The sequence below is a fragment of the Mus pahari genome, chromosome 9 (genome assembly GCF_900095145.1).
Source record: "Mus pahari chromosome 9, PAHARI_EIJ_v1.1, whole genome shotgun sequence".
Lineage (NCBI taxonomy): Eukaryota > Metazoa > Chordata > Mammalia > Rodentia > Muridae > Mus > Mus pahari.
The window spans coordinates 87,394,698-87,420,400 of record NC_034598.1 but is presented as its reverse complement, the minus strand read 5'-3'; the positions used below and the strand labels follow the sequence as shown (position 1 = coordinate 87,420,400).

General features: G+C 40.9%; 1 protein-coding gene across 5 annotated transcripts in view; it reads left to right on the top strand.

The window, feature by feature from the left end:
* Positions 1-25,019, top strand: part of Igf1 (insulin like growth factor 1) — a 75,054-nt gene extending 50,035 nt beyond the window's left edge. For 3 of the 5 annotated variants that reach the window (XM_021205260.2, XM_029542071.1, XM_021205262.2), the window contains exons 3-5: positions 4,852-5,033; positions 6,471-6,522; positions 21,321-25,019. In XM_021205260.2, coding sequence (XP_021060919.1) covers positions 4,852-5,033; positions 6,471-6,522; positions 21,321-21,346 — 260 coding nt within the window. In that variant the 3' untranslated portion in view covers positions 21,347-25,019. The remainder of the gene's footprint in view (positions 1-4,851; positions 5,034-6,470; positions 6,523-21,320) is intronic. The other 2 variants (XM_021205261.2, XM_021205263.2) reach the window with 1 other exon arrangement.
* Positions 25,020-25,703: the final 684 nt, after the last annotated feature.

The window sequence follows — 25,703 nt, the reverse complement described above, 5'->3', positions numbered from 1 at the left end:
AACAGAGGCCATCTGTTTAACCATTGGAAGTCTCTCTGTTGGCCCAAGTTTTGACAAAACATTATGTCTCCTCAGAGTGGACTCAAAAATCTAGGTTAAGTGGTGGCTGGCTTGTCTGGAAAGCTGCCTTTGGTCTACATGCTAGACAACCTCTGAACCAAAACTACTGACAAAATAAATATGCTATTATAAAATTTCTCCCTTTTTTTTTTTCTTAGTTTATCTTTTTATTCACTTTGTATCCTGGTCGTGGTCCCCCTCCCTCCTCTCCTCAAGTCCCACCTTCACAAGTCCTTTCCTCCATTACCCCCTGCCCTTCTCCTCAGAGAAAGGGAAGCCCCCGCTTGAGTACCCGCACACCCTGGGACATCAAGTTGCAGCAGGATCAGATGCATCCTCTCACACTGAGGCCAGACAAAAGTGGCCCAGTTAGGGGGAGGGATCCAAAGACTGGCAAGAGAGTCAGAGACAGCCACTGCTCCAGTTGTTAGGGGACCCATGTGAGGACCCAGCTGCGTGTCTACCATAAGTTTCAGTGTTCAAGTCTTTGTCAGCGAAATGTCTGTGGAATGTTACACAGCCAAACCGTTAAGCAGATAGACGAGGTTAGAGACTCCTCAAACTGTGTCTCACTGTAAAAGGCACTTGCCCAGTCACCTGTCTCTTACTATTGCGTTGGTGAAAGACAATAAATAGTTTTGAGGGGTCTGGAGAACTGAATGATAATTAATTTCATCTTCTAAGTTTAGAGATATTTAAAGCACTTTCTTGAAGTGTTTCCCAACTAGGCTGAATAAGTAGCCAAGATTTTCTATACAATCTCTGGCACAGGAAAGATCACAGCAGGCGTCTACTTACAATACAGGACTCTGCTCCTAAGGTCAGCGACAGGTATTTGTACAGCCTTCACTTAGCTGCGTTCGACAGTAGAGACTTCATTATAGTTCAAGAAAGTCTCTTTGTTAGTTTTTTTTTTTTGTTTTTAACTTATTTTTTGGTGACAAATTGTTTAAAACCTTTTATGTTGAGACAATTTTATTTTCTGTTCACCTGATAATTCTCATTGAACCAATCAGAATAAAATATGTAACAGGAGTATATAAAGGCAACGATGTCACCCGAGTTCCACCTCATTACAAAAATAGTCAAATTGACTAAAATTTTCTGTAATCTAGATGTGATTAAGATACTCATTTATATCAAAAAGGTGCAGAGAAGATTTGCTGATTGTCCACCTGATAAACTGTAATGCACTAGTCTTCCTATTTTAGACCACAACAGTAAATACTTATATTAAGGTTCTTTAAAAAAGACTAATAGGAGGTTGTTGAAGAAAAACCTAAAACTTTGACCCACAACTGTGGTCCCTCAATTGCTGAGAGGTGGCTGTTAAAATCAAGCCTATAGGAGACTTCAAAGGATGGATTAAGCTTTAAGCAGCAATAGGTAAACACTTGTTACATTCATAAATTTTGAATAAAGTACAATGAGTCCATTGTAGTCATTATGAATTGGCAAAGACAAATATCCCTTTAGAACTGTGGTAGCTAGAATGAATATAGCTGGTTGTTATATTCATGGGAAAATCCACATGTGTATATTACCACTCCAATAGCATTTAAAAAAAAAAAAAAGATACAGATGTTACATAGGACCAAAGTTCTTCCTCTTCTTTTTTTTTTTTTTTTTTTTTTTTTTTTTTTTTTTTTTTTCAGAAATGGTATTTTTTTAAAAGTGGCAATAGTCCCCACTCTGGGCTTATCAAAAGCTCTTTCCAGCCTCTAACTTTTTCTTTATGTAAGATTTTTTTTTTAACAATAGACAAAATACAGGTGGAAGGAAACTGATATTCTAGNTGGAACTCACTTTGTAGACCAGGCTGGCCTCAAACTCAGAAATCTGCCTGCCTCTGCCTCCCAAGTGCTGGGATTAAAGGCATGCGCCATCACTGCCCTGCTCAAGACCAAAGTTCTTAATCGAATAAATCCTAAAGCTCTCTGCTTCGAATTCATCAGTGTGTATCCTGGAAAGCACAGAAGGAACTACCCCTAAACTCTGAGCTCCTCCGAGAGAGTCAGCAAGCTAGGCACTGGGCATGTGGGTTATTCTCTGCTGTGGTGATGATTCCTGCCCATTTCATCTTCTGAAATGATCTTATGGCTGTTGAGAGTCACCAGGAAGGATCATGTAATACATGGAAGTGTTTTTGTCTATGCCAAGATAATGGCTGGTATCTTCATCTCGGAAAGCAAGGATCACAGAAGAAAGATTAACTAAGAAGGGCTTCAAGTGGAAGTCCTAAATAGGTCCTCGAATCTCTCCCCCCACCCCTGCCCCCATCTCTCTCCATTTCCAATCCATAAGCCTGAGTTGTGAAAACAGTTATGCCTGGACTGGCCAAGTTCGGAAGTTTCTGGAAGAACTCCTACAACCCTAATCCTAGACATCAAATAACTATTCCATAATAGACAACTGATGGAGTAAGAAATCAGTTTCTTAAGAAATCAGGCCCTTTAAGAAATGTGTACTACCAACAAAGGATAGTCATTGCATGAAGGCATTTTGATAGGTACAGCAAAAGCAATAGGCCTTTTCTCTCCTTTGCCCCTACCTGTAAAGAGAACCCAAATGAATCCTCTAGTCTTAACCGGTTAGCCAGTTAGAAAACTATGCAGAAGTCCTTCATGGATTACAAAAGCCATGTGCATCCATTTGTGACTTCCCTCTAATTTATAGTCCCAGGAAAAGATTATTAAAGAAAAAAGTCCGGAAAACAAAGAACATTGTTTACATTGCCCAGGGGACCAGCCAGTTTGAACTTGCCAGGGCCTGGATGGCAAACAAAAGCCCTGAGTCCAAATCTATGTTAGTCTTTCCTCCAATGGCCAGTAAAAGTGTTGCTGAGACTCCACTGGGACCAGTGCCTGGCCCCTCCCAAAGCCCACAACCATGAGGAGCCCACAGGGTCGGCTGAGGGAGAGAGGAGGAAGGGAGGGAGGAAGAGAAACAGATCCTTCCCAGAGAGACCACAAATGAACCCTCAGTAAGTTACTACCTCCAGCTGCCCTGAGAATAAACCTTCCTTGTGTGAGGAAGCAGCAACAAGGCTTCTGTGCCAAGCATCAGGAAAACATTTGGGTTCTTAGAAGACGCCATGAACAGTTGGCCTCTCCAGCAGTGTAGCGGCCAAGCTAGTGTAAGTGCAGGCCATTGCCAGGGTCCTGATCTCCCCAGCGAAGAAGCTGAAAATATAGATGAAGACTTGGGTGTTCAAATGCCCATTCTTAAGTACTGTGTCAGTACCTGTGTGATAATAAGTCTTTATTTAATGCCATGCCTTCTTGGGTTGGGAATTAAGACTAAGCATGTATCAGTTTGCTAATTGAATTCTTGTGGTATATGACTTTCTCTCTCTCTCTCTCTCTCTCTCTGACAAAAGCCGACATGTCAAAGGTGAGATGATAAGCATCCAGCCTCCCAAAGGATGTAAAGCAGATGAGAACAGACCAAAATGTTGTGACCCTATCTACAAGAACACAGCTTCACATTTTGTGTGAATCAAATCAAATGTTAATCCATACAGTACTGCGTCAACGCCAGTAAAAGTGTGGTCCAAACCAAGATCAAATCAACTCAATACCTACTTGGCCAATAAAGATGTCTAATTGATGTGCAAATATCAAAGTAGGTTTGATGTCCTCAGTTTCACTGCCATTTAGCTCTGCCTGTCTGTAGTCTAGGAGTTTCCCCTATAGGAAACACAAATGGTTGCTCCAGGTTTTCTGGGGCAACTAGGCAAGCCCCTTCCCCTTTAGTATTGTAATCAGTTCTGAGTTTCCAGGCTTCTGCATATGGTCAATAGCAACCATGGGCTGGTTATTTTTTATAGATAATTTACGACCTTGGAAGCAAACGAATATGCGGTTAGGATCTCTTCTGTAGCAAATGCTATATATTACTTTATTTAATACGTCATTTCATCTTATCCTCAGTTCTAACAAGAAGTATGTCACTGCCTATCACACAATTAGATGGAGACCTCCAGAGCTCTCTCTGCTTTTCTGGGGTTATTCCCCAGGATTTTCTGGACTCCATGAGGTCCTTGGGCTTAACAGCAGGTAGATCAGAGTTTTGAAGCCCAACTCCATCAATTCTTCCAACTCTGAGTCTTAGTTTTTTCTCACCGATAAAAGGAAGATATATGTTTTGACTTTGAATTGCTGATATGCAATTTAATTCACAAGAGAAATAGATGATAAAAGAGCAGCTGAGCTGCCCAAGTATGAAACTGTAGGCGTTTACTAAAGTGATTGAGAAGATCCAGTGTCCCAGCACCAGGCATCCAAGGGGTTTCCTGCTCAAAAGTTTGAGATCATGAGCAACCTAAATACCTTCAGCTGATTATTAAACAGTATGCATTGTACTGTACCCTCCCAATGTTACAATTACCTTGTCAATTTAACAATAAAGCAATATATGTACAACATTTTAAGAAACTTGATCTAGGATTTTGTTTTAACTAGAATTGTTAAAAAGCCTCTCAACTAAGACAATAAAAAGAAAGGTGATAGGGCTGGACATAGGCAGGATCCTGGAACCCAGGTTGAAAAACATGGGAAGACTTAATACAAATAAAGTGCATGACAAATGAAGTCTTACTTCTTGAGTATGCTTACATATGGGAATCGAGAAGAAAGTACGGGGTCAGGCATATTGGAAATACTTAAAGAAAAGAGTGACATGTTGGAGAAGTATGTAGCCTTGATGTGGGAAGAAGAAAGGCATCAGGGGCTAAATAAAAGTTTGTGAAAATGTGGCAGTTCTAACACCAACCCATTCTGATTTGTGCAGACAAGCCCACAGGCTATGGCTCCAGCATTCGGAGGGCACCTCAGACAGGCATTGTGGATGAGTGTTGCTTCCGGAGCTGTGATCTGAGGAGACTGGAGATGTACTGTGCCCCACTGAAGCCTACAAAATCAGCCCGCTCTATCCGTGCCCAGCGCCACACTGACATGCCCAAGACTCAGAAGGTATGCTCGCTCATGTGGGTGAAATGCAGTCATTCTTGAGCGGTCTGTTATATGCGATGCAGGGGGAGGGAGGCAAATGGAAATCCTATGTCTCCTGAGTGATAGGTCACAAAGTTCCAATTCTACCAATAGGATGGCTTATGGGTGCATCCTTCCAATCCCTCTCTACTCTGAATTATCTTTCCCACTCTCCTGGACAATCTGACACTTGGAAGGTGGTAGAAAGCCAGGACTAAACCTGTGAAAACTCAAATTGCCCAATGAGTCCGATTGGCCAAATAGGACACCAAGTCTTAGCTATCAATAACATTGTGATAATAACAGAATGTACTGCTACAGGCTGCCAGAATTTGGTAAGTCGATATACTCTAAGATGGAGACCATGTACAAGTGGAATGCCTGCACCAAGTAACTATTAGACAAGGATTAACATCTGTCATAATTGTATCTAATAACAAAAGTTACAAGACCTAGAATTCTACAGTAGTCCAAATACAGACTCCTTAGTGGGACCTTTTTGAAATTCTCAGCAGCAATTATAAATTAAAGAGAAATGCATTGAAAATGGACATACTTGGTTTAGCCGTAGGGATCTTTTGACGTTTCTGATGATCAAAACACAAGGCATCCTTTGTCCAAGCCTTTATGATAAAGCAACCTCAGGAAGACCATCTGTGCCATAAGAAACAGGTGAAACATCTGACACATGGTGGCTACTGGATACACTTAGAAAATGAATGAATGAATGAATGAATGAATGAACAAATGAATGAATATATTAGAGTCTAAGTAGAATCATAGTCCTTATATAGAAATAAAGAGAAGGTAAAATAGAGGGGGGGGAGGAAGGAAGGAAGGAAGGAAGGAAGGAAGGAAGGAAGGAAGGAAGGAAGGAAGGAAGAAAGAAAGAAGTAAAAGCCCGCTCTTAGGTGTTTTGATGCATTTTATTTTTTTGAAAAAAGTGAACACATAAATTCTATCATTGAAACTAAACAAACATTGTGCAGAAAGCACAAGAGACTCAAACGCTCACCCTGACACCTTTGCTGCTTCCTGATCTTAAGCCAAAGCCGAGGCTGAAAGAGGACCATGGGGTCTTAGTGGAGACATCACCCCTGTGAATCTCCTGAAAGGATTTGAGGGGACTGTTTAGGACTTGATGTAGACAGGACACAGTGGGCACAAGAGTCATAGGGGATATCACTGTGCAAATTAAGGGAAAAGGGGTGTTCCTTCTAGCTGAAGAGGAAGTGGGTATGAGAGATAAGGCGCAAAGCTCTGGCACGTCGGCTCTGGTGCCTGAGGTGTAGAACCCTCTCCAGCAGTAAAGCTGGCTTCTGTTTCCTATGGAGCCCAGGCATTCTGGGCAGATTCAAAGACCGTCTTCAGCATAGGAGCCACCCGTTCTCAATGCAATTATTTTTGTGATGTTTGCAGTCCCAGTCCCTATCGACAAACAAGAAAACGAAGCTGCAAAGGAGAAGGAAAGGTGAGCCAAAGACACACCCAGGAGGGGGAACAGAAGGAGGGGATGGAGGCAACTCAGAAAATCAGAGGTCCCAGAGAAAGGAGACTGAGCTAGGAACTGTGAGCAAGCAGGAGAAGAGGGACGTGCGGGAACGGGGATGAAGAAGGAGCAGACAGCAACCCAGAAAAGCCGCAGAGGAGCTGAAGCAAGGCAGTCCTCACTAAGCTAGATAATGTCTGTGATGGAAATAAGAAAGTCCTCCTCTGGGATACGGCACTTACACATGTGAAGAATGGCCCAGGGAAGTGTAACACCGCAGAAAGTGACAAGTGACAAGGATGGAACATCAACAACAATAACAACCATTCAAAACATGCCACCAAGACATGTCCTCCCCTTCTCAAAGATATAAATCAGAGAAAAAAAAACCCAACTATGCAAAATAAACATTGCATCTTCAGCCTGCATTCCAAATTTTATACAAATCCGTTATAGAAGAATTGCCCATGTCAATATATGTTCAGAGTTAAATATTAACCTTAAATTCGCAGCAATGCCGTATTGTGTCATTGAAGTTCCCAGATTTCTGCCCTGAATTTCACCGGTGGTTCTGCTTCTTGGTCAAGTCCAGGGTATAGGCCAAAGAACATCGGGTATTTACAAAAAGGCCTGTGAGGTAACTTTTAAAAAGATCACTGAACTTTTATTTTGTGCTGTGGGATCAGACACAAAGACATATTAGTTCACCGTGGCTGCCATAACAAGGCACCATAGACTAAACGGCTTAAGCCACAGACACATGTTCTCCTCGTAGATCTAGAAAGTGGAAGTCCTCACTCAAGGTATTTGTCACTTGGAGACCTCCTGCCTGTGTCCATACAATCTTTCCTCTGTAGGTATCTCAGTGGCTACATATTGTGTTTTCATTAGAATATCAGGGAGACAGAATTGGGGTTCACCCTAATGACCTCATTTTAATTTGATGACCTTATTACTGACTCTATATCTAAGTGCACTCTACTTTTGAGGTGCTAGGAATTGGAACCTTAAACATGAATTTTGGGGTAGAGGATAGCAGTTAACCCTCTATCATTTAGTTCTCTCTCTCTCTCTCTCTCTCTCTCTCTCTCTCTCTCTCTCTCTCTCTCTCNCACACACACACACACACACACACACACACACACAGAGAGAGAGAGAGAGAGAGAGAGAGAGAGAGAGAGAGAGAGAGAGAGAGAGCTAGATTCTGAGGTCTCAAATCTTATGAGACTCTTCATTAGAAAACTCTTAGGATCATGCTGTCAGTGGCGGTAAAGGCCTTGGAAGCCATTTAATTCTGCCTCTTTGTTTTAAAGACTGGGATACTGAGATCTGGACGTAGGTGGGATCTCTACTTGGTTTCTAAGCTTCTTCTGGGCACCAAGTAACAACTATCAAGTGAGTCAAGTAAAAAGAGAAGAAGGGCACAGAATTGGACACAGGGAGTCTCCCCCCATTTAATATTTGTCTGCCAGAAGAAAGCTTGCAAGTGCTGTCAAGAGTGCTGAACATTCTGGAGAAGGTGGCAATCAACTCACAGAAGAGGTGGGTCTTGGCAACCTTTGCAATCATTCCAAGCAAGGTTGTCGTGGGGCAGAAAGCAAAACCTCAAGATTATCTACATTTGAATCCCCACAACAAGAGAGTATAGAAGACAGAAGAACCCTGCATGCTAACAAAGATCCTTTGGGGTGGCATAATCTACTTCGAAGAAGACCTGATATAAAGAAGCATCTTTCCTGCCTAGTCCTTCCTGTTCCTTTTTTTTTTCTACTCCAGGATTATGTTTTCTCTGTGGCTCACTGGAAATCTTGAATGTCCTCAATATTACGAAGGTGTTCAGAGCTCAAGATAGGGGTGAAGATTCAATCAGAAGTCTATGTCAAAACTCCCAATGAAAGCGAGTTTACTTTGGTTATCACTGCAAAAAGTACACCTAGATTATCAGGAGAAGCTGTGTTTTATTAAGTCAGAACAATTTAGGGACAGACTCAGGCAAACACTGTCACTAATGCCACTGTAACCTGAGCCTTCAGACTCAAGACAGCTCTTGAAGAAAGCGCGGTTTAACAAAAGAATTCAGAATCTATGTCCTATGGAAAGAATTGGGTGGTTGTATTTAATTATAAACTTCATTCAAAGAAAACTTAAAGTGATGGGACTTTCTAGTTAAAATAAGTTCTCACAGCCCTAGACCGTGTGTTGAAATACATTTCTTTATGAAGTAGGTTTTAACCAATTTAATGCAATCCTTAGTATGCCTACATGTCATCTCTCAAGCATGCCAACAGCTGAATCTAACTCATACTGTTGTGAGGATATACCAAAAGTATATTTAGGCATATCTGTATTTGCATATATATGTATGTATGTTTATTATACATAAATATATTATAGATTACTCTAAATAATGCTGACACATAATATAAACCCTATTGAAATACTAGCTAGTATTGCCATACTTCTGGAAATTGGAGCAACAGAAAAGTCTCCTAAAGTAGAAGTGTCTCATATTGCCAATAATATCAAGCCAACATTTGACAACAGTTCTAGCAATGTACATATTCTCCTACATACAATAGAAGAGATCTTAGTAGTCTAAGATTACTCCCAACCTGTAGAATACCTGATTCTGTGACTAATTCCAATTAAAATGGTTAGTCCAGCTCTTCCACATGAAGAACTGTCTATATTTATTTATGTCTTAGTCAGTGTTTATATTCCTACACAAAACATCATGACCAAGAAGCAAGTTGGGGAGGGAAGTGTTTATTCAGCTTACACTTCCACATTGCTGTTCATCACCAAAGGAAGTCAGAACAGGAACTCACACAGGGCAGGAACCTGGAGGCAGGAGCTGATGCAGAGGCCATGGAGGGCGCTGCTTTACTGGCTTGCTTCCCAGGGCTTGCTCAGCCTGTTTTCTTATAGAACTCAGGACCACCAGCCCAGGGATGACACCACCCACAAGGGCCCTCTCCCTTTGATCACTAGTTGAGAAAATGCCTTACACCTGGATCTCATGGAGGCCTTTTCTCAACTGAGGCTCCTATCTCTGTGATAACTCCAGTTTGTGTCAAGTTGACACCCAAAACCAGCCAGTACAACTTACCTGCTTGTCAACTTGACACACAAACACATCACTATTAAGCCTCAACCTTTACTTTCTGATTCATCCCCAAGATCTAAATATCTTTAAAAGTCCCACAGTCTTTACATATTAAATTTTCCATCCTTTTAAAATACCCCATCTCTTTTAAAATTCAAAGTCTTTTCATAACTCAAAGTCTCTTAACTGTGGCCTCCATTAAAATACTTTCTTACTTCAAGAGGGGAAAAAATCAGGGCACAGTCACAATCAAAAGCCAAATCAAATTCTAACCATCCAGTGTCTGCGATCCACTCACCATCTTCTGGGCTCCTCCAAGGGCTTGGGTCACTTCTCCAGCCCTGCCCTTTGTAGCATGAACCTTCTCTTCTAGGTTCCATATGTCTGTACTCCACTGCTACTGTTGTTCTTGGTGGTCATCTCATGGTCCTGGTATTTCTAAAACACTGCTGTCTTCTGTTGCAACTGGACTGCACTTTCACAAATAGCCTCTCATATTGAGGCTCTTTTCATGTTGCTGGGCCTCAACTTCTCTGCATGACCCCTTCAGTCCTGGGCCTTCAACTGCCACTGAGGCTTCACCTTCACCAATGGCCTCTCCTGGCCTGTCACAGTGCTAAGCATCAGCTGCTACCCCTTCATGTTTCAAAACCAGTACCACCTGGATCACTCATTCATAACCAAGTCTGGCCGCCAACAAGAGGTACAACTGTGGCTGCCTCTTGAACACAACTTCTCTGTGCTCTCAGGAAATACTGCCCAGAAGATTTCACCTTAGTAATGTTGATCTCTTCTTAATCACTGCTAATTTCTTAGCTCCAGCTAACCAGCATCAATAGTCCCAGTACAGAAAAGTTTTCACTTTAGTGGTTCCGGTATCTTGTTAATCACAGCCGATTCTTCAGCCTCAGCTATTTAATCGTCCCTCTGAAATTTCACAAGCCAGGCCTCCATCATTTGCACTGTTCTCAGCATTATCTTCCAAGCTCCTACAGAACATCCCACAGAGCTCTTAACACCCAATGGCTCTTTTAACCCTTCCACGGTCCTCCCCCAAGCACGGTCAGGTTGTCACAGGAATACCTCACTATGCTGGTACCAATTTGTCTTAGTCAGGGTTTGTATTAATGCACAAAACATCATGACCAAAAAGCAAGTTGGGGAAGGAAGTGTTTATACATCTTACACTTCCATATTGCTGTTCATCACTAAAGGAAGTCAGAACAGGAACTCACACAGGGCAGGAACATGGAGGCAGGAGCTGATGCAGAGGCCATGGAGGGTGCTGCTTACTGGCTTGCTCCCCATGGCTTGCTCAGCTTGCTTTCTTATAGAACTCAGGACCACCAGCCCATGGATGGCACTACCTACAATGGGCTGGGCCCTCCTCCTTTGATCACTAGTTGAGAAAATGCCTGACACCTGGATCTCATGGAGGCATTTCCTCAACTGAGGCTCCTATCTCTGTAATAACTCCAACTTGTGTCAAGTTGACACAAAACCATCCAATATAGGTCATACAATGAACTTTTCAGAAAGACATCATTTTCTTCTCAACCAGTTAAAATCAAACGTAATGTGTGTTTCCATTCCACGGTGCCTGGGGAAATTTTAATTGCAGCCTAAATTCTAGCACTCAATAGTTTTAAGTGAAACTGTCAAAATAAATAGAAACATGGGATATTTCTGAGCTCACAGAGCTTCTGGGACACTTTGGTTCCTAGGATAGCTGATCTGTGCTTTTCATTGGCATTTGATCTTTCACCTGTCTCTTTAAAACAAGCCACCCTCATACAGCTTTGAATGTGTACTGTTAAGATGTAAGGGGTGGTAAAGGAGACAAAGAAAATCTTCCAAAGAGTAACTCCTCTTTTGCTACCATCTCCTGACCGCCTGCCTCTAAGCAACAGTTGAAAGGAAACAAGGCATTCCAAGGTAATGCAGCCAGCAAGTGCCCAAGTTCATAAGAATCCATAAGGGGGAGAGGGAAGGCTAGTCTATTTACTTGCCTGGAAGAGAATCAAACTTTTTTGAAATATGTACTAGATAATTCAAAGTTGACTCTTCAAGCAGAATGGAATTGACAGCCTGAAATTAATGTGAGGGCTTTTGAAAGCAATGGGAAGTTTAATAGGTTTTGATCAAACACATTCCCTTTATATCAGTTTTTAAACGTCCACTATAGACTTCACTATAAATGTTACCTTGAGACTGAAAGGGCAATTATTGGTTCCCATAAACCAAGCAAGAAAAGGTCCCCTGACACTAGTTAAAGAAGATTCTTCAGGAGCCACCAAACATGCAACAGTGTAGTCAGCTTCTCTCCCAGGAGCTTGGCTGAAATTGGAATTCTTCCCTGAAGTCCACATATTTGGGAACCCATCTCTAATAAGATTTCCTAACACCATTGGCTCTTATCCAGCAACCAAGATATATAATTTAGAAAAGTCAACTTGGGTTTACACTCCAGAAAACAGAAGTAGATGTAGCAAAGACTGGGAATGGATGTGAGGTAGGGTAGAACAGATCTGTGAGTTCTCAGGACACCAGGCACTCAAACAACAATGAGTCCCAAGAACTCTTCCCATCTCTATTAACCATTAATAGTTTTAGAAAGCATTGGTCAGGGGATTTTTAAAATAGAGGGTTGCTTGATAGAAATGAGAATATTACATGTACTTGCAGCTGATTTTAATTCTAAATACCTTTGGTAGGAGTTTAGAATCTGTAATTCACTACAGTTAACAGTCTTGTGAGAAGAGAAAGAGTGTGTGTGTTCAAAGGAACACAAGTGTACACATATGTCTATGATGTGTGTGCTTATATAGCTTTGTTGGACCCAGTAGGGTTTGTGGGTAAGTGACTTTCCAAAATCATGGGTAACTAACTACCAGGGCACTTTCTTTCAGTGGATGTAAATTCCTTTGTAAACATCACTTGCCATCCACAAAAATCTCAAGATTCCTTTGTCTTCTGGGAAAAAAAGGGAATGTTTTTGGATAGGTAGAAGGAAATTGGTCTTGTTTTCATATCTCTTAGGAACAAGGGCCTTCAACCAATTCTCAGCGAATGTACAAACTGTAGATCTCTCATATCTGTGAATCTGGGTGGTTTCCCATAGACTGGCACTGCAACTTGAGACACATTGTCCGCATTGAAATCTTGACTCCACAGATGGATCCAGGCATCCAGTGAATGTTCCTTCCACCAACCTGTCAGAGATTAGGATTATTGTCCACCACTGCCCCAGGCTTCTGATTCCTCTTTCCCCTTTCCTTTAAAACATTTTAAAATGATGTCTGTTTATTCTGGAGGAGGGCATATGCCATGGAGTGTACGTGGTGGGTGGAGAACAACCTCACACAGCAGGTTTTCTCCTTCTACCATGACATTCCTGAGGATCAAACTCAAGTTGTTAGACTCAGAAGCAATTTCTTTTACCCTCTAAGCCATCTTGCCAGGCCCCGACTCTTCCTTAGCCGTAAGTCTCTGATGCTCTCGCCTCACTTCAGAACATCCCTAACAGTCTAAGCATGCTAACAAATATTCTTCTCTTTGTGAAAATGGCTCCAAAGTTCCCAGGGACAGATGAAGAAATTTCAATTTTTTTTTTTAAATCAACACTTAAACTGGCTGAATGGTCCCGACTTCCAAGCAAGAATTCATATGCCAAAAGTTTTTACAAAATTCTGTGTAAAGTCTAGAAGCGTTCACATGGGGCTTTCTGTCTGGCCAACACCAAGAGGTTAAGTAATCAAAGACCAACCAGCCTGCCATCTGTGAAAATATGATGGGCTATTTTCACAGCTGGAGATAACAATGATGGCAGGACAAAAAAAAAAATCTCTGATAATTAAGAGCAAGAGTATGGCAGGTTGGGGGTTTGGGAAAGATCCCTACCCACTTGACAACTGTGCTCTTGGAAATGGGTAGTGCTGATGTCACAGCAAGCATGTTCAAGAGTTTATGGAACATTGCAAAATAAGAGAAAAGAAACTGGTGTGTAAATGACAAGATATATGCATGGCATCATTACTGTCCTTTTGCCAGTATTGGTTGTCCAGGTCACTATCAGGTGCTCTATATGTCTCTGTGAATAATATTCATGTTCTTCAAAAGAATATGAGGCTAGAAGTTGAGGTGCTTTGAGCACAACAAAATGATTCTAAATTTTTAAAGCTGGATGAATCACGCTTGTAGACTGTTCTGTCTTGGAAAACCACTGATTGGCAGTCCCCATGTTTGCTTTTATATGTCGAGGGCTCCCATCGACCTCAAAAAGATGCAAATCACTTCAACCTGTCACTGTGTTATTTTGTTCATCCTAAAATTTCGGGAGAGTCTTCCAAGCTTCCAAAATTTCTCTCGACTCAGTGAGAAGGAAAATTCAGAACACAGAGTTTGAATGTTCTGCCCAGATTTGTCTCACACTCTAAGACTGAGTGGAAGAGAACAATGCCCTTTCTTACTAACCCTGTGAACTCATCACCAGTGCATTGAACTGACACTAGAAGACTTTTCAGGGCCTCAGGTCTCTTAAGGACACTGATACAAATTAACACACACACACACACACACACACACACATACACACACACTCACACTCACATTCACACTCACACATTAGCCTAAACCAGTTGGAACAATGGCTTGGGAAAAGCTTGGGGAAGAAGAAGATCAAAACTGGTCCTCAGGTGAGACGTGCAAACATCGGTCACATGAGCAGAATCTGGTATTGCCCTTTTGAAATGTCGAATTTGAACCCTTTCAGAAATTCCAAAATCAACCACCTCAGGGGACGATAATGTGGCTTATTTAGGCTAATTTGTCACCATCGCCACCATTATTGTTATTTTTGTCACTGTTGTTATTGCTATTGAACTTATCACAAATAAAAATACCTAAACAACTTGTCCATAAAACCCAGTCTAAACAACCTGTAGGACTTTTTAACATCCTTCCAGACTGTTAAGGACAATATAAATATTTTCTGCTGCCTAGCCAAAAAAATTTCTTCAGTATTTTCTTCTGCTTTTATTTCCCTCTAGCCTTTAAAACCATCTACCAGCAGTTTCTTACATCACAGGAAGGTATGCTGGAAATCAAATCAGGTGGCTATTTGCAGAGTGAGAGAGTTGCTAAATCAGGCTGAGCTAAATCAGAAAATAATGGGAGGAAGAATGCAAGTTCCTTGACTCCTGAGTGTCCTACTTATTTATCAGACATTTATTTGTTACTTATTCATTTGTTATTATGTATTAAAAGAGCAGAGGATGAAAGAGCTATGAGCATACTATCCCAGCATTTGAGGATACTCTGCAAATCCAGGGGGTAGCTTATTTGGCCCATAATCAGCAGTAAAAGAGGTGGCACTCTAGCATGGAAACTACTCTGGTAGTAGGAACTGTTAAATACTGGATAATAAGAATAGCTACCAGTTATTCAACACTTACCCTATGGCACAGGCTTTAGTGAATAACCTTGTCATAAGCCTACATTAGAAATGCTATCATTTTCCCTGCTGTGGAGATAAGAAAATAAACTGAGAAAGGCTAAATGTCTTGTCAAGATCTTGCTCTCATTTGGCCAGGTCAGGATACACACCTAAGATGGATCCCAACATGTTAACCAGGCTCCCCCCTATTTCATTCACTTTTTAGTTAACACAGCTTGTGCCACAGTCATCAGTGTAAGTCCTGAGACAGGAGAGGGTTATGCTATATTGCTTTGTGAACACAACAGGTGGCCATACAATGCTTACTGTTGACCTAAACTCTACCCCATTGTTTCTGCAGAAAATGTAAATCAATATAAATGAGAAACCACATTTGCTATTGGCTTTTGTTTCTCAAACACCCTGCTTGAGTTTAGGGAGGATATGGAGATAAAAGAAATATGTCTCCCAGTTTCAGGAAGCTTCCCTTTAAGTGGGGAGATAAACAGGTTCAGAATTTACTCTAAAACATGTCAGTATTCTTACAAAGGTAGGCATACCAAGATTGCACACAAGCCAGACTAGAATGGCATTGCTAAGAGCCAAGTTCACAGAATGGATCTGAACCAACTGTCTCTGGTAGTAAACCTCCTTGCACACAATAGTAGCTATCTTCCTATGCTACATAAAGATACTAAAGTTAGAGCAGCCACTCAAATGGCTTGGTGACATGAGTGCTTTTACCCCCACTCTTTCAAGTTATAGAAGAGGAAACTGAGGCCAGGACAAGTCAGTGACTGTCTAAAGTCACATAATTCTTGTGAGGTAGGGAATCTGCAATCAAACCTAGACATGTAAGCCCATGGCTTCTGGGAAGACAAGCAAGACTTTATTAGAAGATGTACCTACATCAAAGAAAATAGAAGTTTAGTAATTTGGGAAAACCATCCAATAGCAACAGTACCCAATCCCAAGAGAAGAAGAGGTAGAAAGGAGCTTGGGTAGGACTGCCTGAGGCTAATATCAGGTGTTCAGGGGAGTGTAACAACCATAGGGGGAGCCTTTAAGACAACGTTGGCCACTGAAGAGTATATTTCCCAAGATTTTGTCCAGTCTCGGTATTCCCGCTACACTCAGGCACAGCTTAGGTGAAGAGTCAGCCTGGGACAATGGAAATGTTCAAAGGAAGAAGTCATGGGAATGGAGAGGAGTGAATAGTGATTCCCATCAGATTAAAGGAGGAAGAAGACCATGCTAGAAAAACAGCCAGAGGCTAAGCAAACTAAAATCATGTACTGTATGTCCACACTTGTGCCTCTCTCCTAAAGAGTCAACCACACACAACAGGAGAATGGGTCTCTCAAACTGTCTTTGGTTTTCAAGTCCCATCCTAACACTAAGCTTGGCTACCAAAAAGGAAAGGCCAACTGGAGTGTCCTAGAATTTGAACTTGGAATTCCTTGAAGTCAAAAGATGTCAAAGCTGATAGCAAGACATCTGAATCATCCCCCACAGTGCTGTGTGTTCCCCCAAGCCAATCAGAAAAAACAAACAAACAAACAAACTACAGCATATTGTTCTCAACAAGTGAAGAGTTGCTGTCAATCATCCACTATTCCTTCTTCTTCTATTTGCCCTTCTATGGAGAAGGTCACTGCTGAGTTAGTACTTTGTTCTGTAAATAACCTGCTAATATTCTATGCCAGACATTATTTCTCCAGCATTTTTTATAGGATTCCAGGCCCTTCAGAGACTATGGATTCCCTACAATACTTGACTTGTTTGCAGTGGGTGGAAGACGGAAACACAGTCTATTGAAACTATCAAGGCTTCCTTCCTGAAGTTTATTAAAGAGTCTATCATCTTTCTTTTATATTCTGCCCCCTAGGCAAACCCCCACCCCCCCAAAAAAAATAGGCATGGTGAAAAAATAAGAAATAATACTATCCAAGGAGATAGCTCTTGCTAACTGGAAATGCTACATTTCCAGAGCTCTGTAAACAACCATGCAAATGTGGCCAAGCTGACATTGAGGTCCAGAAGGATACCCAACCTGTTATCTTAGAGTCCTCCACCACAGACATCATGCCTTCATTCATAAACCAGCAGGGGTGGTGGACAGCTGATGGCAACATGAGCTACCACTGTTAGAGATCTTTGAGACTTGTGAGATCTTTGAGGATTTTTTCCTTAGCTCTTTGGAGTGGTGGGTGGCAGAGTAACTAACAGGTCACCTGCAGAATCAGAAGGTACGTCCATAAATCTAAACCAGAAGCCCAGCTTAACTGTAAGAAATAGGCAAAGGGTTCTTTTTTTAACCCGTTCCATCTTCAGATTCCCCTTAAAGGTCAAATGATCGTGATGCCAGTGCCTGTCCTGTGTAATACTATGGGAGAAACAAGAAAGCTTAAACAGAAGCCATGGATGATGTAACCCTTAGCACGTGATGGATGCTTCAGTGATGATTACGGTCATTTCTTCTCTTGACTCTAACAATCATCTTAGAGGCATCTAACAGTTCCTCAGCGACCTTAGGCACGGCTGTAAATCTTAGCGAGCCTCAGCCTGGGAGTGGAGTGGACACAAATAAGGTCATCTTGCCAAAATGGATGTGAGGAGCTAGTGAGAGAATTCACTCAACCATAAAGCCTCAGCAGGTGTCGGAGGAGAGTCTTGTGACGTTTATCGTTAGTAACCTCTGATGATCTTCACCCTCAAATAGTCTAGGGGTAACTTTTCAGGGGAAAGTTGAGAGCTGTGAAAGAGAGTAAATGACCTCCTTTGCAGATGAATCCCTTCCCCAGCTCATTCCTTAATAAGCTGGTTACCCCTTCTTTCAAAAGGGTTGGTTTCTTTCATCAACCCCAGAGAGCTGAAAAACTGGCATTTTTTTTTAAATCTTACCTTCTCTGGTGTCAATTGGAAATAATATTTACTCACTACTGTTTTCCTTTCAAAAAAATCTGTCTAGTTGCACACTAGAAACAGTTTCAGCTGGTTTGTTTGTCTTGGACACGCTGCTGAAGTGAGAAAAAAAAAGTTTTTGCTTGGCTGCATGTGAAACTGTTTCATAACCGTTCAATAAGTGCATGGAAGGTGGGTGCCAGCTCCGAGGAGCACTGCTCCTAACGGGCCTCCACTTGTAGACTATTGTCGAGGGTAACCAGCGTAATTAAATTAAGACAATGAGTAAAGCAACAGATGCAACTGAGACCAAGTCCCTGAGTGCTTTTGTTCGTCACTATCATTGTCTGCAACAAAGAAGTCACATGTGAAAGACTGGGAAGGGAGCCAAGTGCAAACCAGACTGCACAGCTGGTTTTAAATGAGTTCTCTGAGCCTGTGTGCCTGGAAGCATGCTACTTAGAGCAGTGGGTGAGGTGGGTGAGCTTCGTTCCCCCACCTCTCTCTCTCTCTCTCTCTCTCTCTCTCTCTCTCTCTCTCTCTCTCTCTCTCTCTCTCTCTCTCTCTCTCTCTCCTGGAGGCTGAATCAGACCCATGGGATAACCACTAGGGGACACTTCTGCTCAACCTCACCCTGTCTACCTTCTGCTTTCAGAGAAGAGAAAGGCCCAGAAGATAAAGATCTGTTAAGATGGCCAATCTAACCTCATCTCTCCACTTTTAGCTGCTGCACAACCCTGTGTGTTGTGTGTTTAAAAAGTAAAGTACAGAGATATCTAAATGTGGCCTTTGACAAATTTGGAGCTCAGCTTGAGAACTGGAGATTCAACAGATCATGGGATTCCTTTCGCCGTTGCCAGTTCATTCTTGAGCTGATTTACCTTGTAAATTTCCTGACTCCTTTCTTTATTTCTAAGCTAGTGTGCATCTTAAATAGGAAAGAAAATATTCAAATTCAAATTAGTATACTTCCCTGTGTGCTAGTTCATTTAGTTAGCAGTTTAGAAGAAGAGTGCTGTCCTTAAAGCTATGTCAAGCTTCTGGTATGATAGTCAAATGAGCCCGTATGTAGAGGTTCTAATAGTTTGGGAACTTTAATGATCCCATTCTTCCGTCACAGATAACTTCCTTTCATTTCTCTACAAAAAAACTAGTTATAAGAAGCCGAATAAGGAACAAACATGCATCCATAGCTTAGTGGTTAACGCTTTGCCCAGCAACAAATGTGCGTTGAGTGAACTTTATAAGATGTATACTACATAAAGGGAAGGTCTCAGGATTTTTAACTGATGGTACTTCAAGGTGCTCTACTCAAGGCCCCACTTCCTGTTGGCCTGCTTCTTTTATAATGGCCATGAACCTGTTACTTTAAAGAGTGATTTTTATATAATGCCACCTTTCTTCTGTTCTGTCAGTATGATAATGACCATTGACTCACAAAGGGATAGTTCCCTTTCATGTTTCATGAAGGACTCAGAGGCAGAACACATGTTCCAGTAGTGCTGATCAACTTGTATTAGAAACTTCTCCACATACCTAAGAGGCTTAGTTGATAGGTATTGGTTCGTACTGGTTTGTATTGGTAGTATTCATCAGTATTAGATTCTCTCCCTCTCCCTAAGTCTCTAAAGTCTCTTAGATCCGAACAGCATTGAGATTGAGTGGGTGTGCATTCCCTTAGGTAGGAGAAAAGTTTGACAATTCTGAATGACAGTGTGAGAATGACTGGTCTTGCCAGAAATATGTCCCAGTGATAAAAGCTACTGTGACTTATGAAGTGTCATTCTGTGCCTATAACTGTCTACTGCATTCTCCTACAGAAAACCCTCTGACTAGAGGTAAAGTAACCTGCAGCATCCCAAATGAGACTCAGAGTCTTCACACTCACAAAGCTGATGAGTCTCTGTTATCATAGGACTTCTGCTCGAAATAAAATTCATATTCCTTCAGTGACATCTTTATCTGTTGAGGAAATGATAGGGATATCAACTCAAAGAAGTTGGCATTTTGGCCTTGGGGAGGGGGGGTTACTTTCTGACTAATGTGACATGACAAAGGCAGGGAGATATCTCAGTTGGTGGAGAACTTACCATTGAAAGCATGAGAACCTAAGTTCAGAATCCTAAGCATTCCTATAAAGAACCACCAGCCAGGCATTAATACTCAGAGAGTAGGGTGGAAACAGGCAGATGCCCTGAGCTTACTCTTCAATATTCTAGCCACGTTCGATGAAAAAGTCTGCTTAAAAATAAAATATTGCAGCTCCATAGGTGTAGCCACATACACATCTACATACCCACAATACACAATACACACACACACACACACACACACACATGCATGCATGAATACAAAGACAACACGAGAAAAAGAAGAAATGAATAATAACATCTAATGCTCATGTTGATTATGCCTCTGGTCCAGAAAAGGGCCTTCATGAATGCCAAATCCTTGCTCTTATAACGTAGGTACTATTGTTCCATTTTATGGATGAGGAACCAGTTACTTGAGCAAGTTCACACGGCTGGAAGTAGAAGAGGGTAGGAGGCTGAGCTCAGGTCAAACTGTTGTGATTTTTACCTGATTCCTCAATCTTCTGCTTCAAAGATGCTGCCTCTGTCTATAGAGGGGTGGGGGAAAAAAACACAATTTAATGCAATGTTTCCTTTTTACAAAACAGTAGTGTAAAACAATGTGTAATAAGACAACAGAGGTAACCCCAGAGTCTGATGGGTTTGTGGTGTTGTTGGGTTGGATTGATTTGGTTTGGTTTGGTTTGGTTTGGTTTTGCTCACTGGGAAAAATATGCTTCTAGTCAGAAGGTTAGAATTCTCAGCATGTCCTTCTTGTGAGTGAATCTAGGAAAGAGGCAGATAGGCAGGGTAGCCTATTGGTGTAATTATGAAGCAATGGTATCTATGCTATGGGAGCTCCTAGAGCCAGGTCAAGTTTGAATTCAAGACTCCAAACCCTCCTTAAGCTAGGTTGGTGGGGCCTAAGATACAAAAGACTGAGGGCCAGTATTAGAAATGGCTGGCACAGTACCTAGAAGGAATCAGTACGGGTCTCCTACAGCACAAGAACAAAGGGTAAGGTGGTTATAAATTCCAAGATTTTGTTGTATATCTTGTAAAGAACTACAAGAGAGCATGAAGAAATAATGATTCTGTAAAGTTATTGAAATACCACTCTGTTCAGTCGTGGCATATGTGTATCAAGTTAATTATCTATCACACACTGGCTAAAAAACATAAGGGATAAATGAATCACTTAAAGACATACATGGATATAGAAAACCACAACAACTTAATGGCCACTTATCTTTCTTATTTGCAGGAAGTACATTTGAAGAACACAAGTAGAGGAAGTGCAGGAAACAAGACCTACAGAATGTAGGAGGAGCCGCCCATGGAGCAGAAAATGCCACATCACCGCAGGATCCTTTGCTGCTTGGGCAACCTGCAAAACATCAAAACACCTACCAAATAACAATAATAAGTTCAATAACATTTCAAAGATGGGCATTTCCCCCAATGAAATATACAAGTAAACATTCCAACATCGTCTTTAGGAGTGTTTGTTTAAAAAGCTTTGCACCTTGCAAAAGTGGTCCTGACGTGGGTAGATTGCTGTTGATCCTTTATCAATAACGTTCTATAGAGAAAAAAAAATATATATATATAATTATATCTCCTAGTCCCTGCCTCTAAAGAGTCGAAAATGCATGGATGTTGTAGAGATTCAGTTGCACTAAATTTCTCTCTGAATTTTGGCTGCTGAAGCCATTCATTTAGCAACTGTGTAGAGGTGGTTTATGAATGGTTCCCTTATCTTCACTTCTTCCCACGTAGCTCAAGCTGCTTGTTTTACAGAGTCTAATAATCTTGTCTAGCTCCATTAGACCCACCCTTTTCTAACACTTGTATTTGTTGAATTTGGCCTCCTTAAAAGCAATAGCAAATAAGTAGTCAAGTGGCCCACCAAGTTTTAACGTACCTGACTCCATCTGTGGCATTTGTACCAAATATAAGTTGAATGCATTTATTTTAGACACAAAGCTTTATTTTTTCGACATCGTGTTTCAAGAAAAAAAAATAGAATAACAATAACTATAACTTTGAGGCCAATCATTTTTAGGTGTGTGTTTGAAGCATAGAACGTCTCTTAAACTCTCAATGGTTCCTTCAAATGATAAGTTAGTATGTAACCTAAGTATAGCAGTTTCTCTCTTTTTTATTTTTTTCCATATAGAGCACTATGTAAATTTAGTATATCAATAATACAGGAAATATCAAACAGTATGTAAAACTCTGTTGTTGTTGTTTTTTAGTACAATGGTGCTATTTTGTAGTTTGTTATATGAAAGAATCTAGTCAACACAGTAAAAGGAGAAAGCAAAGCAAAAAACAATGAAAGCCTGGAGCCTAAGATGAGGAAATGAGGAAGGGAACTGAAAAAAAATCCTTCCTCTTGGGAGATGCAAAGGCCTCCCCAGTTATGCCTTCCAAGAGGAACTTAAGATGTAAAGTCCATTAAGACGCACTTGTCAAGTCCAGAGAGGAAGCTGCGGAGTGGAAAAAGCAAAAGGCTAGGGATTTGGGGAGTCCCAGTTTCTGTCACCGAAGAAATAAGTATCTGCAACCTGGGTCACACAAACTCACCACCGTGTGACCTCAGTCAAGTCACTCCACCTCTCGGTGCCTCAGTTTTCCTCATCTGCAAAATGGGGGCAATATGTCATCTACCTACCTCAAAGGGGTGGTATGAAGATTAAAAAGTAGACCTTCAGATTTTTGTTCTGGGTTTCCAGGAGGGTGTAACATCAGAACCCTTGAATTGCTAGGATGCAAGGAATTCTGTAAATAACCCACTACTAACAATGTAGCTCCAAGGATCATTCATCTGCCACTGGGATGCCACCACAATATCCAAGTTCTTATTGGTGAAGCTGTGCAACTAACTAGTGACAAGCTAACAACTCGGTCTCCCCAGCATGTCACACGGCAAGAGACATTTGATTTGCAATTTGATTTAACTTCTGCATTTGAGCTTATGACTATAAAGACTAGTGAAAAGAAGGGAGAGAAGAGAAAGAAGATCCTTGCCAAGTAAAGGGTAATTAATTATTATTCCATTTATCCACTCTCATTAAAGGGTAATTAATTATTCCATTTATCCACTCTCATTAATCCTTCCAGTCACTTAGTATCTAGAAATAACTCTAACATTGTCAATGAGACTCTACTCAGTTTGCCAAACACAATTCTCCTTCCCCATAGCATATGAAAAAAAAAGACCCTGACATTCTTAAATTCTTAAATAGTATCTATTACAATCACAAGTTGCTGTAGCGGATGTAGTCTTGCCCTTTTTTGTATGTGCATGTATTTTTTTAATTTTATGAAAATATGCTGGCAAGAATTTTTACTTGAGGGGCAAAATTCTTCCTCTCAAGCCTGAGGTGCTCCCTAGTGTCTGCTTAGAAGGAAGGATCCAGCTTCCTGGAAATGTGTTGGATGCATTCAACTGGGCATTGCTAACCAAAAACATTTAGAAAGTGTTCTCTATGTATACAGCAAGATTGTCTCCCTCTTTTAAAAACAAAATCCAATATTCACGTCTTATTATCTGCAACCTTGATTCTCTTTTGCAAGCTTCCTTAATATTCTTATAAAATGTATTTAAAAAAAAACAAAAAAACAAGAGGGCCACCTTTAGCTCTCCTTCCACCAGGTTGCCTCTAGAATCTCTGGGGAAATGCAGAAGATGCTGTTGAGTGAAGCCCTCAGAAAGATTGGGTTTAGGAACATCAGGCACGCTGTGCTTCCCCTGATTACTGTAGAGATGTAAATGGAATAAGAGGCCAGTTGACCATCCACCTGCTTCTCCAGAAGGGAAACATTGGGCCCTCTCACACCCTGGGTGACACTTCTGACTTCTGGTTCTTGTTCACAGTGTGTACTTTTTCCAATTGGTAATTCCCAGAAAAACACGTAGGTGGCCTTCTCCAGATCTGTGGGCCTCCTGCCATGGTTGGATTTGGTGATTCTAAGTATCTATCACATATTTTGCTCACTTAATTCTATACCCAGTCAGAAATTCTTTCAATGAGGAAAGTTTAAGTATGCAGTCCTTTACTCAATACCTAATTTTCTCCAACTGGATTATAAATCCAGTAATAAAAAATTAATTGTACTAATTAATCAAAATTAATTGTACCAATTAATCATACTAAAGTACCATTGTACTTTTAAATGAACGAACACTGTAAGACAAATCTACACAAACTTCTTGAAAACTAACTGATCATTATATGGTGAATCAAAATGACTCAAGATCAATAGAAAGGGACATTTAAAATTTTATAACTCGAAAATTTGTAGGCTTTGCTATGGAGGTAAATTGTTTTAGTGTCTAGAGATGGAGCAATTTTAATAAATTTACAAAAGAACTATAAAGATAGGTGGGAAGGAGTTTTCATTTGATAAGATTTTTTGCTGATTTACTTACTCAATACCTAGGTCAAATGTTGATTCTCCAAAGGATAGCAAGTGCTTGAACATTGTGAGATGAGTCTGTTCCTGGGGTAAAAAAAAATCTTTTTTTTTAAATACCCACCTACATATATCTACCCTACATGTGCATTTGTGCATGTGTGCACATGTGCATGTGCCCCCTACACACACCTATTCACCCTAAGACTAAGAAGAAATCATTTCTTTGAAAGTTCTATCTTTCAAAAAAAAAAAAAAAAAAAAAGGCAACTGTGCCCCTCGAGACTCCATCTCCTTCTTTGAATGTCAATGTGAAATGTGGCATGTCTGTGTAGATGAAACCATCTCATACCCCATGGCTCCAGGGTTTCTGTTATGGTTTGTGCACTTGGGAGGATGCGCAGAAGACAGGATGCAGCCTGTTTTGCTTTCCCCTTTACTGTTTGGCCAGCTACGCCAATGTGGTGCTATTGTTTCTTTAAGAAAGTACTTGACTAAAAAAAGAAAAAAAAAGAAAAAAGAAAAAAAAAAAAAAAGAAAGCATAGACCTATTTTTTTAAAGTCTGAAAACAACAGTTCTATAGTAGACGGCTTTCAGAGATAGCATTAGATCTAGCCACCACCCTAGCCACCATCTTTCAACTATGTGTCACTCGCAAGTAGAATATTGTTCACCAAGTTGTGAGTTTGGGGGTTCAGAGACAACGGATGGAAAAGTTTTAAAGTTAGATGGCTCAATTATTTCATTGGCTCTCAAATTTAACAAAATTAGCAATACTTCACCCAATCTGAAGTGTTAGTCAACAACTTGAACTGGGGGAGAAAAATAACTTCAGGCAGGAGAAAATAATTAACTTTCTTCTTGCTTTTTTTTGTTGTTGATTGTTTGGTTTCCTGATGATTTTTGGTTTTGGTTTTGGTGTGGGTGAGTGAGTACATGTAAGTATGTGTGTGTGTGTGTGTGTGTGTGTGTGTGTGTGTGTGTGTGTGTGTGTGTGTGTTTTCTACTCAAAAACAAATACTCAGAAAGTGGAGAAAATACAAAGATTTTAAGAGCATAGACTTACCTACTACTAAAAACAGCTTCTGTCACATCCTCTGGGGAAGGCACTGATTTCTTGTTTTGTAGAGGTTGCTCTTACATCAGTGCCCTCAAAGAGTGACCAGTCTCCTAGAGTAGTCGTGGATCTCATTGGGAGAAGGCGGAAGTATTTCCTTATGAATT